General features: G+C 39.0%; 2 protein-coding genes across 4 annotated transcripts in view; both read right to left on the bottom strand.

Annotated features, from left to right (window-relative positions):
- Positions 1–1,037, bottom strand: part of foxn3 (forkhead box N3) — a 103,316-nt gene extending 102,279 nt beyond the window's left edge. Inside the window, exon 1 of the mRNA XM_058749571.1 lies at positions 902–1,037. The gene's annotated coding sequence lies outside the window, so the exon portion shown is untranslated. The remainder of the gene's footprint in view (positions 1–901) is intronic.
- The window catches only part of efcab11 (EF-hand calcium binding domain 11), a 76,101-nt gene continuing 62,397 nt past the window's right edge, over positions 1,032–14,735 (bottom strand). Inside the window, exons 6-8 of one of the 3 annotated variants that reach the window (XR_009266743.1) lie at positions 3,761–3,866; positions 2,295–2,456; positions 1,032–1,160 (exon numbers count right to left, since the gene is read on the bottom strand). Coding sequence is in view for 2 of the 3 variants with exons in the window: in XM_058749580.1 (XP_058605563.1) it covers positions 10,497–10,602 (106 nt within the window). In the remaining variant the exon portion in view is untranslated. Of the gene's footprint in view, positions 1,161–2,294; positions 2,457–3,760; positions 3,867–9,354; positions 10,603–14,735 lie in introns of those variants that run through there. The other 2 variants (XM_058749580.1, XM_058749577.1) reach the window with 2 other exon arrangements.

Here is a 14,735-nt window from a genome sequence, read left to right as displayed (position 1 = left end):
ATAGAGTTGCTGAAAATACCACTGTTAAACTATTTAAAAGGATTACATAAAAACTTTTGAGACCATACTTTAGGCCTATCATATATCACTGCGCGAGAGCATCTGATTTTCTTCATCAGATCTGCACGACTTCAACTGGCAGTAATCAAACCTTTAGGAGTCATTTAAATGCAATGGATGAAAAATAATTAACAGGTGTTTGCATGTATTTAAGCCTTGTGAGAGTACCAGAATTTAAACGTCAAAGGTTGACAGCACATACATTATACATTAGCCACAGGTGGAAAATAAAATGTGCCGAAAAATCAGTGCCATTTAATAAATATCTGCACAAAATTGAAAATCTAATTGAATCTGTGTGCGCGTGTCATGCGGGATTCACTTTGACACACTCCGCTGCATGTTCCCCGATAAAACATTAATGAGAGGAACGCACAACATTTATAATGTTTGACTCTCACCCTGATCATAACATTACCAAGACATAATTTGATATTTCTACTGAAACATTTCGGAAAAGTTACTCATTGAGCTCAAGCCTGTCGAGACGTGCAGCAGATAATGTGTGTAAAAGCACTATATCTGTGAAAATCAAACCTTCTCGTCATGAAAATCATAGTTTCCCTAAACTAACATAGCTACTGCTGTGGAAAAAAAACTAATTTTAAAATGACAGAAAAAAAAATATGCTAACAATACTGCAGGAACATGATCCATTACTAATTTCTTATGATTTTACATTAATAACAATAACTGTAGCATTTTGGTGGATAGATACTATATGTAGAACAGTGATATTTTATTTATTTTTTTATTTAATAGATAGATAGATAAAAAAATTGCAGGTTCACATTCATCAGGGTGATCGATAAACAAGCAAAACAAATAAATTGCAGCTTACCCCAGTATATTGGAAAACCATATTTTCTTCCTTCCTCTGGAGAGTTCTCATCAGATTTGCTGCAAGATATGTATTTTCTGTAACCAGTCACATCATATTAGTCAGCACGGCCTTAACAGGACTCTACCTTCTCTAGTATCCGGCTCCCTCAAATTTATGATTCATTCATGCCTGAGGCTAAGGCAAAGGAACTAGTTTCTTTAAAAGTGGGCCAGAAGCGTGGGGCCAGTGTGAAGCCGCCCTCCAAATGGAGCCCTCTCTGAAAACACAGAAAGAGAGAAGGGGATTACAGACACAATACTCTGCCATGTTCTCCGTAGCCAAAACTCCCAAGGGTCTGCTTGAGTCCTCACAAAAGCATTGATCTCTCTTTATTGATCGACTTTATGTACCACTTTTCCTCCTCCTGCTCCCCTCCATCTTTTTGTTTTCTCAGTGTCACCCTGTATGCTCGCCATGCCAAGTAAGAACTCCAGATCTGTTTGTAAAGGCCTTGGAGTGCCGTTCATTTTCTTCTTGTGCTCGAAAGCCTTTGAGGTAAGAACTCAGCTCCAGGTAATTGCCTCTTAGATCAGTGAACACGAGTGCTTATTCCTCAGGTTTGAAATATTGAGAGGCTAATTTGATTGAGTTGAACGAAACAGTGCGATGTGCAGCTCAAATGCATAAAAGTACGTCAGTCAAATGATGTCAGGAGTATTGCTGATCAGAATGCGTACGATCAATGTGTTTACAAAGTGTCTGACTGCCCTCTATGAACCTTCCCGGTCATTTATTACAGGGGTTTCTTCCTGGTGTATATGATTAATTACCCCTCTCAAATGAATGAACTCTGCTACTTCATTCTTTCGAATATGCGAACACTTTCTTTAGAGTTTAGATCTTGAATATGCAATTTCCATTACTGAAAATCTGAAAAAGGTAACAACTGATGCATTAATAAAAATGTAAAAAGCCCATGAAAAGTTGACTAAGGAGGTCTATAAATATACTAAACATAATAATATATATATATATATATATATATATATATATATATATATAAATAAATAAAATATAAACTAAAATATACATACTACAAAAATAAATAAATAAAGCAGATTACACAGCTTATTTTGAATGGCCATCAACGGAAAATTACATATTTTGCATTTTGGGGTGAGACATGCTGAAGGTAAAAGGATAACAGACAAAAAGCCTGAAAACTTTCGATTTCAACAATTAAGTATCTATGTTGACTTGGTTGTTATTATTGCTCTATGCAGCTGTGCCATAAATAAACATGACCTTCTTCCAACGGACTGGCTGTCTACTCTTCCTAAATAGTCTGTGTATTTGTCTGTGTCCCCATTTTATCAACGTCAATAATAAGTCGTGAGCTGGTTAATCTTACAGCTTGGCTTGAACGCTGATGTTGGTCATTAGTAGGCCCATGTGCCATGAATCACAAACTAGTGGACAGACCGCACAGGGACAGGCAGAGTGAATTGATGAGAGATGCATCTGGTCTGTTTGTCCCATTCAGACAGGCCCGTTGAGCATTAACATATGCGACCTGTTGAAGGAAACAGACAATATGTTGAGGAGCTAACATGCAGTGCGGCTTATAATTAGTAGAGCATATCGGTATTGTTTTATAATGACTCATTTGGCCAAAATCAGGGGAGAATTTAGAGAAAAATCATGTGGCCTCGAACACAAATAAATGTCTAACACTGTCTTAAAATCTGCTTGTGTGAGCCATTTCTCGGTGATGCTGAGAAAATTAATGTTTAAATCAATAAACGAGCAATGTGAATGCATCAAATTCTGATATTAAACCTATTGATGAGCTTTAATTCATTAGCGCAGCAACAGAAAAGGCTTGTTGAAACATAATTATTTAATGTTTGTGCAATAATGAATCAAAGGCAGTGAAACAGAACAGCACCTTTAAACATAATACGGTGATAAGAGGCTCTTCAGTGGCTGCCAGGGTGATATTTACACAAGCTAATTGAGCCAAACCCTCTGTGATACAGTAATATGGGCTTCAGCTCTGTTTGCACATATAATTAGAGTTCAGAGACTCCGCGCCCAGCCACCAAGGCATGAAGTGAAACGAATCTTGAGGGGTGCATGAAGGCCACATTTGTTGCATTCAACACCATATGCAGCTATGAGACTTAAAGTGACTTAAATGCATCATTTCGAAGCCCTTTGTGAGATCAAGGTCTTCCTGCAGCTTAAAATAAACATAATATTCTCAATTAATATATTACAATATTACATTAAGTGCCTTCATTAAAGTGACTTCAGAGAGTAATTGCATCATTAATGTGACTTCAAAGACTAATCAGCGGTAAATTTCTAATTTACTAATGATGCATGTGCCGTTTCTCCAAGTACATAAGGGCAGATCCATTCATTTATATATGCACCTAATGGATTGTGTATTTTATCTTGGAAATCTTACTATCCCGTTACTGTTAACATCAACTCAGCAAAACATCAGTGCAGTTGAATTTAAGGCAGGTTATCTGTTTGTCCAATGGCAGGAGTGAGTATTCGAGAAATCTGTTCGAAAACATATTTGTCATTTTATTGCAATTCCATTTGGAAACACCAGCGGCAAAGCAAGTAAAACATTTATCTGGATATAAAGGTTTCGAAGATCTGTTGGATTTCCTGAACCTATAAAAAGTCTAGAAGTGGCACATAAAATAAAAGAAAAAAAATCAATTGAAACAACCCTTCAAACCCAAGATTTAAATTGGTCCCATTCCATCCATGTAGCACTTTCATACCTCATTAAGCTAATACACAAATAAACGAAGAACACATCTTTAATTTTTGAATGTGATGAGTGATCTATGGTACCGTGAGGAGACGCCGCGTCTGTTTCGTCAGTTCGTCTGAGTAAATCACCCGTCATTTTTCATCCATTCTCTCCATTACATTTGGGCTCTTGTGTGGCTAAACACAGCTTTAGGGAAAGAAAAGGAGGAAAGCATCTATAAATCATGTTTAATAGGCCCCCCATAAGGAAATCAATATGCTCATAGCGCCTTGGAATGCGCCTTCACCGTCGGCATTTATCAGTGACTGTCAGCCTTTACAAAAACTAGCTTGGAGCAGAAATTTTTATACGTTTAACCCCACAACAGATGGTAGCCAACCAAAGAGAAAATTGAGAATTTATAATTAGGCTGCCTTCGATTTTAATCTTAATCTCGATTACTCAGATTACATAAAAGTACCACAGACATAATCTCAGATTAGAAAGCAAGGTTTAAAATATGTCCTTACCTCTCACTTGGTCACTAAGACTTCCTTGAGGAGAATATTTGGTGTCGAAAACGTTTTTGCCTTTCATTGATACAAAATTGTAGAGGTGACTTGAAACGATGAAGAAGATGGGAAATATGAGAAAATCTGACAAGACCGATGCTACCTTGTGTCATTCATGTGAACACCTCGGTTCAAAGCACCTGCTAGGTCAACTGTTAGGCCACGACTCGTGTTTGGGCACTGAACCTCAAAAAATACCAGTTACATTGAATTTCAAACGCACAGCCCATCAATTTTCTCTCCAGACTTTGTTTTAAAGAGCGTCATGTTAACAACGACTTGACTTTCAGTAGCAGCAGCGACAACAGCATGAACAAGCTGCTCGTGACAGGTCTGCTCAGACCGAACTACTCAAGAACTCCACAAAGACAGCACTGATGGACTGCAACAGAGCTTCTCGTCTTCCACAGATAGAGCGCTCTGTGGCAACGCTCTCTTTCTGCTAGCAGGTTGAGCAGGGAGCAAGGTCCCTCATTTGTATCTGCCAGTCCTGATTAATGATATTTCATCCTTACCATTTTCGCTTGTTCTTTTTTTTCCCTCCCCCAACTTGCTCTATGTGTTTCTCTCTCATGCTCATTTTAATACAGATACACCAAGCTGGTACAAGCAGAACTTATTGATAATACATACACAGTGCTTCTAAACAGCCCATGACACATGCAGACCTACACATGACTAACTCACATGTGCACATCAGATTGGACGAGGGTAAGAGGACTAATAAAATTAAAGTGATTGCACATTCTCCTGTAGAGAAACACAGGAAAGATGACATGTCAGTGCTGTATCCAATTAGAACATCTAATCACTATAAAAGCCAGGGAACTTTGGGCATAGAAGTCTATGTAGACTAGGGGTGTCACAATATAATAGTATTGATGACAACCATGATATTTAAAAAATGAAGTAGTGATATCATGTTTCTACTACACAATGCTAATATTAATCCAGTGTCTGGTTGACACTTCAACATGATTGGTGGCGAAAATGCATCTTAAAGCTGGATGCCAACCATGATTAGAAAAAAGTTGTGTAGCAACTAATAAAGCATAAAATCGTGTTGGAGGAGATGACTCTCTCTCTCTCTCTCTCTCTCTATATATATATATATATATATATAAATAAATGTGGGAGTGTTTTGGATTCTGTAAAAAAGACAGTCTGCAGGAAGCTGCCACTCAATGTTGTTATTTTTGTACTTTTCACAGATATGGTTAAATGCTTGTATTTTGAGAGATTCATTGGCCAAAAATTAAAAACTCAAAATAAACACAGTTAAAGATAAATTTGGTTGATAGCACTATTAAAGTTTTATTTTATTTTGTGATTTCTATAGATGTCATTTTTAATACATATACAGTGGGTACGGAAAGTATTCAGACCCCCTTAAATTTGTCACTCTTTGTTATATTGCAGCCATTTGCTAAAATCATTTAAGTTCATTTTTTTTCCTCATTAATGTACACACAGCACCCCATATTGACATAAAAACACAGAATTGTTGACATTTTTGCAGATTTATTAAAAAAGAAAAACTGAAATATCACATGGTCCTAAGTATTCAGACCCTTTGCTGTGACACTCATATTTAACTCAGGTGCTGTCCATTTCTTCTGATCATCCTTGAGATGATTCAACACCTTCATTTGAGTCCAGCTGTGTTTGATTATACTGATTGGACTTGATTAGGAAAGCCACACACCTGTCTATATAAGACCTAACAGCTCACAGTGCATGTCAGAGCAAATGAGAATCATGAGGTCAAAGGAACTGCCTGAAGAGCTCAGAGACAGAATTGTGGCAAGGCACAGATCTGGCCAAGGTTACAAAAAAATTTCTGCTGCACTTAAGGTTCCTAAGAGCACAGTGGCCTCCATAATCCTTAAATGGAAGACGTTTGGGACGATCAGAACCCTTCCTAGAGCTGCCCGTCCGGCCAAACTGAGCTATCGGGGGAGAAGAGCCTTGGTGAGAGAGGTAAAGAAGAACCCAAAGATCACTGTGGCTGAGCTCCAGAGATGCAGTCGGGAGATGGGAGAAAGTTGTAGAAAGTCAACCATCACTGCAGCCCTCCACCAGTCGGGGCTTTATGGCAGAGTGGCCCGACGGAAGCCTCTCCTCAGTGCAAGACATATGAAAGCCCGCATGGAAGGACTCCAAGATGGTGAGAAATAAGATTCTCTGGTCTGATGAGACCAAGATAGAACTTTTTGGCCTTAATTCTAAGCGGTATGTGTGGACAAAACCAGGCACTGCTCATCACCTGTCCAATACAGTCCCAACAGTGAAGCATGGTGGTGGCAGCATCATGCTGTGGGGGTGTTTTTCAGCTGCAGGGACAGGACGACTGGTTGCAATCGAGGGAAAGATGAATGCGGCCAAGTACAGGGATATCCAGGACGAAAACCTTCTCCAGAGTGCTCAGGACCTCAGACTGGGCCGAAGGTTTACCTTCCAACAAGACAATGACCCTAAGCACACAGCTAAAATAACGAAGGAGTGGCTTCACAACAACTCCGTGACTGTTCTTGAATGGCCCAGCCAGAGCCCTGACTTAAACCCAATTGAGCATCTCTGGAGAGACCTAAAAATGGCTGTCCACCAACGTTTACCATCCAACCTGACAGAACTGGAGAGGATCTGCAAGGAGGAATGGCAGAGGATCCCCAAATCCAGTTGTTGCATCTTTCCCAAAAAGACTCATGGCTGTATTAGATCAAAAGGGTGCTTCTACTAAATACTGAGCAAAGGGTCTGAATACTTAGGACCATGTGATATTTCAGTTTTTCTTTTTTAATAAATCTGCAAAAATGTCAACAATTCTGTGTTTTTCTGTCAATATGGGGTGCTGTGTGTACATTAACGAGGAAAAAAAACAAAAATGTTTTTAGAAAATGGCTGCAATATAACAAAGAGTGAAAAATTTAAGGGGGTCTGAATACTTTCCGTACCCACTGTATATTTATAGGGTTGTTCCAATTCCGATACTAGTATCGGAAATTCCACCGATACCACAAAAAAATCTGGCATCGGTATCGGCGAGTACTTGAATCCATGTACCGATCCGATACCATTCTTAAACAAGATCTATAGTTATGCCCGCTAGCTTTGCTTAACGCTGCAAATCGGAAATCAATTCTTCTTCGCTGCTCAGAATGCAAACACAGGAAGTTGTGCACAAGCAACCACTATTTAGAGCAGAAAAGAATAAATACAAACGTGGTAGCACATTGCCAGTAAATCACTCGCATATGCGACTAAATCTTCACCCTGGGCGACTAAATAGTGTATAATATTAGCCACTGGCTAATAAATGCTCAGATTATACTCGCCAGTGTGTGAGTTGGAGGCTATGTATAAGTTTAGCACATATATATTGTCACTCGCTGAACACTCTGACCAAGCGCTTCAGAGTTTCACTCTCCGTCAAGCGATCTGGGCTATTTTTCAGATCATCTGAATGAATGCGCAGCGCACCTGTATTTGACGTACCGTAAGCTCTAGTGTGAGCTTTGCTTTTCGCCGTCGCTTTGCTTTTTTTCCTCACATGCAAAGAGAGAGAGAGAGAGAGAGTCTTATGTAGCGCGTCAATTCTGCTTGGTATGTAAACGATATTCTTTGTTGTATTTTCCTGTCAGAATAACGGAGTTCTTTTGGAATTCTTCATCTTTTAAGAACTGCCGGGTTCTCCGGTAGTAGGCGGAGCTAATGCGCAAGCGACAATCTCATTGGCTGGAGCTCACCTATAATCGTCCCTGTTTCGATTTCAGCAAATCAGTTCAAGCGAACGCAGGCAACGTGATTAATATTCATGAATCCAGCAGCTCGTTAATCCTTAGTGCGTTTTATATTGTTCTTAGTAGAATTCATAGTATGATTATTATCTTATCAGTATTATTGATAGTTTCCCCCCCATTTTTCAGAGAAACACTGAATGACCAAAAAAGCACCACCACCAGTTCAGTTAAAATGACTGTATTCATGGTTACCAAGTTTTAATTCTAATTGCTAAAGTTATATCATTAAATAATACTCGATTATCATAATACATTTATAATGCTTCACTGACTGATGTTAAGAGTGTACTTTTAGATATTTAAATAGATTTTAAAAATGGAATGCCATTTTCCAAACATTATATATTATATTTTTTTGTTTACTATCTATCTATCTATCTATCTATCTATCTATCTATCTATCTATCTATCTATCTATCTATCTATCTATCTATCTATCTATGGTGAAGCACACCATAAAATAATTGTATCTATACAGATCTAGTAGTACATACAACTGTATAACCAGATACACACCCAGGTATCGGATCAGTACTCAGTATCGGCCGATACCCTGAGCCTAGGTATCGGAATCGGTATCGGGAAGGGAAAAAGGGTATCGGAACATCTCTATATATTTATTTATTTTTTTAATATTGTGCATGCTCATTTCCCCTATTTTGACATTTGAGTTACTTTTGCCGTCATCAAACACTCAAAGTTAATCTTTCTAAATATTAATAATTTTATAAAATAAAAATAAATCTTTAGTCAATGTCAAAAAAATGTGCATACTGTACATTTTGTGATGCCTACATTGACTTGGTTGATTTTACTTTATGATGTTTTTATTATTATTTCTAATTTGTTTGCTAATTGCTAATTTTATAGCAGTGATATCATCGCAGTGAGGGTCTCCCTCTAACCTGACCGCAAAGTAACACCTAAAATGCTAAAATAAACCGCAGTTAAGTTAAAAATGAGGCCCCACTGAAACTTGTTAACATTGGATCAACTGAATAATTGATTGTATTGAGTATCTTAATAACCAGCACAGCATTCCAACAAACACACCTCTTTCAGAGGCTTTTTTCGCTTGCTCCACACTCTTTGATTTCAGCCAGACCATGTTAAATTTTATCGTGCATTCGCTTCCTGGGTGAGTGTGGAATTATTTTCAAATACGTTTGGTCTTGTCCACAACTGTCAATTGTTGAATTCTTTTTCTCGCTATCAGCTCATAGCAGCTCCGTGGCATGAAAACGAATGAGAAAAATAGAAAAGCTATCCTCATCTGCAGAAAAAGAGCTACTGAGAACACAAAAGAACACGGTCTATTCCCTCAAACGGCTGGCATAAACAACAGTCACACAATGTGTTAATCTACGGCTCTTTGCACTGTTGGCAAGGCTTAGACTGAAGCCACGTCGCAAGACAGCTCTACCTTCTTTCCTCGCACGGGTTTGGCTCATGGTGTCGCACGCTCTCTCCCACAGCACAATACAGCAACTAAACTGGGGGATTCGTTTAATCGAGTTTCAAAGAGGAAGGTGAAGATTAAACTAGCGCCTCTCTGTTTATATTTGAACAGCGGGCCATTCCCGAAAATGAACCTATGAGTGGATTAAGCACGTATTTGATTAAAACTGTATTTGATTATTTTTCTCCAAGGCCATTTCCTTACTTGATGCCTCCTGAGCCCCCTGATGGATTGAGGATAGAGTGAGCGTCATGTCATACAGATGAAGACTCAGGACTGATTACAAAAACAAATTAATCTTTATTCAGATGGGAGTGCAGCAAATCTCTCGAAACACAAACAAGTATTTACAGTTCCATAATCGCATGTAACAAGACGAGTCGCATAAAATCCTCCCTGAACGAGTACGCTTGGGCTTTTTAATATATGTCGCTAGCAGGGAGTTCTGCAAAAACAGAATCTGAATGTGATAGTTAATATTCAATTTTAAGGCATCCTGCCTATTTTGCAGATGGAAATTGAACGAGGAAGGAGAATTGTAAAGATCCGACCCCTTACTTGCCATAAAATGGGGTGACAGCACTCACAGAATTCATTTTAAGAGGCACAGAGTACAGAATATCAGAAGGCAGGGACGGGAATATTGTTCCCGCATCTAGTGAAGTAGACCCTGAGAGGCTGGGTTAAATTTAATGTAGTTTGTAAGGCAACTGCACAATAGAAATGTGTGCTTCTCTATTACATGGTGCAGCCTCAGTCCAAATGGATCGATACAACATCAAAACTCATCATCAAACCCAAGTGTCAAGCATTTGAGGTTACTCTGCCTTTCCACAGACAAGGCCAAACGGTGTTCTCTAAATTGCTAAAAATTATCTATTGGAGAGTCAATGTGAAAACCTTTGACTATCAAAGCTTTCAGTTAAAAGCCACTGGGTTGTGAATACATGTTGTTTTATGGGAGATCTAGTTGTATGTATTTTTTAAAGAAGCAGTTTCCAGACTCTTATTTTGTGGCTCCTGCGGAGCTGCAGATGTTCGCCAAACCATAGCTGATGACATTTTCAAAGTCCTTGAAGCTGATATGACCATCAGAATCCTGATCTGCATACCTGTGCAATAGAATAAATGAACAGCATTTGTTAATGTTTGTCAGAACAAATAAGTGTAGCAGGGTAAGATGGAGGAAGAAGCTCCTTTTAAAAACAGTATCATATTTAGAGATGTGTTAAGCATGTACAAGATGATAATGATTTATAATGCAGTATATTATTAAAGGAAATAAATGGAAACATTTGCTAATTTAGCAGTTTAGTAAAAGTCTATATTTCTCATTACAAGTATGCAATGGTAGCAACAGACCATAAATTCAGATTACATGATGCCACTCAATTGGCCTATACAGGTTACAATGAATAATGGAGTTGTTTGAAATGTAAATCTAATGCACATAATTATTCCATAACTCCGTGAATTATAATTATTTTTAAATTAAATCATTAAAATACCAGTAACAACATGCTTTCTGAGTGCCCCAAAGGTCTAACTTCAACTTTAGCGTAAAATAAATTCACAGCTCATCTAATTCTATCTCATTGTTATTATCTAATAACAATAATTAGATAATTTAACCTCACAAACTATTTAGATAGATTCAGAAGATTAAAAATTGAGTGAAAGAACATTAAGAGTAAAAACATTCAATAAATGTGTTAATATTTAGTAACATCTTACCCCAGAGGATATCTTAAAGGTCCCATGACATGCTGCTTTTTGGATGCTTTTATATAGGCCTAAGTGGTCCGTACTGTATCTGTAGTCTCTTTCCCGAAATTCAGCCTAGGTGCAGAATTTCAGCCACTACGAGCCAGTCCCACAATGAGCTTTCCTTAGGACGTGCCATTTCTGTGTCTGTAGCTTTAAATGCTAATGAGGAGGAGAGAGGCGGGGCAATGTGGAGGGTGGGTGTGTGGCCTTAACCAGCTTGCGCTACCATGCGCTAATGTTGACAGTGGATGTATCGCAATGGCTCGTAGACACGCAGTCTTTCAAGCTTTTCAGTTTGACCCAGAATCTGATCCGGATGGAGAAGCACCTGATGAAGTTGCAACTCAGCGGCTACAGCAGGACGTCTCCGAATGGTTAGTTTAAAATATTGTGTCTGGATACGGTACTTTAGTTAGTTTGTTTATATATGCTGTTACAGTTATTATCATGTAGCTAATGCTAGCCATAGGCTCTGATGAAGGAACTAAAAAAATACGTCGGTGTTCATTTGTACATCCAAACACTGAGCAACTGCCATGCTTCGCTCGTTTGCAAGCCATGATGTCTCTCGAGGAAAAAATAAATATTGCGCTCGCCTCACACGGTAGTAGCTCATTTTCTCATGGGCGGGCAAAGCAGAGAAAGGGGAGGTAACCTTTCCCCGTATGATGACATAAAGGGAAGATTCCAGATTGGGCCATCTGAGCTTTCATTTTCTCAAAGGCGAAGCAGGATACCCAGGGCTCAGTTTACATCTATCGCCATCTCTAGCCACTGGGGGACCATAGGCAGGCTAGGGGAACTCATATTAATGTTAAAAAACCTCATAAAGTGAAATTTTCATGCCATGGGACCTTTAAACCATCTTACCCTACAACAGTCAAATCATTACAAGTCATTCAATAACATCCTGAAGATACAGAAAACATGTAAGATCTGATTAGTTTGAACATTTTAATAGCATTCAGTCTAAAGCTGAATTTCAGAACGGCATCAAAAAAATAAAAAATAAATAAAAAGAAAAGATGTGAGGGCAAAGTGCTCTGTAATACTAAGCCAGAACTCAGAAAACACTATTGAGTATCTGTCAGTGTCTGATATAAACTTAAACTGAATAGCAGGAGGGTTAAGTAATATGCAATGCTTCAGCTCTCTCACTCAAATTCGACATGACATCTTTTCTTTGATCTATATCCCAGGCACTTCATCACTAACATGGCCTGCAATAGCATTCCTTTTGAAATGCACTAATGCTGTTGATGCAATCTGATAATCCATAAATGTGATGACAAATGAGTTGCATGGACGTTTTCTGGTTTAGCACGTGTAGTCAAATGTCTTTGTGGGCCGACACAGTTGAATACCCGTAGAGGTGGTAGATGAATCTCAGCTCTCAGATGTGAAAGTGACCTGATGTTCACTCTAACCTTGCAAGTAAGTGTTGTCTGATTGACTTGAGTGAGACTTATTTCACTTCCTGGTGGTAGTCCGTCCCTGGACAGGTGGTGGATGTGCGGAGAGCTGCTCATTTTCAGCTGACTGAGTCTTATCAGTCCTGAGGGGGAAGTCATGTGGCAGGAAGAGAAGCCTTGACTCTAACTAAAGGTCTTATACTAAAGCCATGAATTTCAGGAAGTTCCAGTTCAGAAATGAGCTTTTCAAGCTGGAAGGGTCACCGAAAAAGTGTCTTGATACAAAAAGTAAAAGCAAAGAAAATGAAGCTGAAGTTGAGACCATCTCATCAGGTGCCATGGTTATAGGCTCACACACATTTGTCTTTAAGTGTCAATGTCCACTGACTGTCTCATCAGTCTGTGTCTTGGTTTGAATGCTGCAACCAAGTGACTTGCAATTGTCCAGATCTATCACTCACTTACAGCTTCTGAGAGCAAAACTCTTCTCTCTTCTCCCTCTCAAAGCAAGCGCACATTTCACATTGGCGAATGAGTCATTCGTGACATAACGAGCAGATAAAGACAGTGTGAGCAAATTGAATCGTGTCCGAAGAGCAGAGGAGGACATTACAGAGCAATGGGCTGACCATTTCTTCCTCTCAGGGCTCACTTCCTGTTTCAAAGATGAAATTAAAATAGCTATTCTGCTGGAGAGAGATCTTTATTTCCTGCTTTTTGGTTCAGCTGTTTATCGTCTCTACAGTGAATCACGCAAGTCTGCAAGCGCAGAATCAGATTGCAATCACGTAAAACTCATTAAGCGGATGTTTTTACCAAGACCGAGATTAATGCGGATAAAAACCGCCACAGGAAAACTGCTCCTCCAATTGCAGATGAGAAAGAGCAAACAGCAAACATAAGGGAAGAGATATAGAGGGAGCTGAAATTTTCCTGCCTCTCCCTCTCACTGGGGTGATTTCTCTATTACTCTCAACAGCAGACTGATCGTGTGCAAACACAGCAGATGTGAGGGAAATTTGGTAGCAACAGGGAGGAGAATTAAAACAACATTAAGCATCCAGCAACTGGAAAATCACACTTCCCTTTTCCATGCCGGTGACTCCCATTCAAATGGAAGTGTAGCACACATCTAATTAGATTCTAATGAAGTCCTCCCCATGGAGGAGGACCGTTGAGACATCAAGCATGCCCCTTTCCTGAGCCTCTGCACCTCTCTGATGCTTTCAACAGAAAAGAGAGAAGATGACTGCCTTGAAACTTCACGAACAGCTTTTGAACACCTGTGCTACTTCCACTGATTAAACGAATAAGGCAACATATCTTGCTAGCCTGCAATCAAGAGGTTGCAATTAAAGTGTAACAAGGTTGAGCATAATCACGTGTGAAGAGGATTGCGTGGACTGACAATCTAATTTACGTAGCAAAGCGGACCGATTCCCGCATTGCCGTGTTTGATTGAGTGATGTGATATTAGAACTAAGGCTTTGCATCAAACAGACTGACAGGTTGTCATATGAGAGGGCACAGTGCTATACACGGAGGGACTGTATAGTCTTCATGGTCTTTATCACAGCGAGAAGAGACACATGAGTGATATTTTAGCTGTCCCTTCTTTTAGACGCTACGAGTTGTAGTTAACGTAGCAGTGTCAATCAAAGCAGGTCTGTGTTGCAAAGCCCGTTCATTGTTTGAATGAATGTAACAATTCTACAGCTGTGAACGATACCGTTGTTTTAAATACAATCTTATTTTGATTCAATTGTCATTTCAATTTGATTCCGAATCAGTTGAGTATTCATTACAATGTCCATTTTGCTTACATAAGAAAAAAGTTCTATATGTTAAAGCAGTACATTTTACATGGCAGTGTTTCAGACTGACTAACTTGATTAACTCTTTTCCCGCCGGGATTTTACATCATTTATGAGATAACGCTTCCCCACTACTGACAGAATTTCGTCTGGATCAAAACACCATGAAGAAGAAGCAGAAACAAGCAATCTTGTATTTAGACTGATGCTTATGAAAAATAACGCAATCATCAAACATGAATCACTATATAA

The sequence above is a fragment of the Onychostoma macrolepis genome, chromosome 17, assembly GCF_012432095.1.
Source record: "Onychostoma macrolepis isolate SWU-2019 chromosome 17, ASM1243209v1, whole genome shotgun sequence".
NCBI classification, from domain to species: domain Eukaryota; kingdom Metazoa; phylum Chordata; class Actinopteri; order Cypriniformes; family Cyprinidae; genus Onychostoma; species Onychostoma macrolepis.
This window is presented reverse-complemented; position numbering and strand designations above follow the sequence as displayed.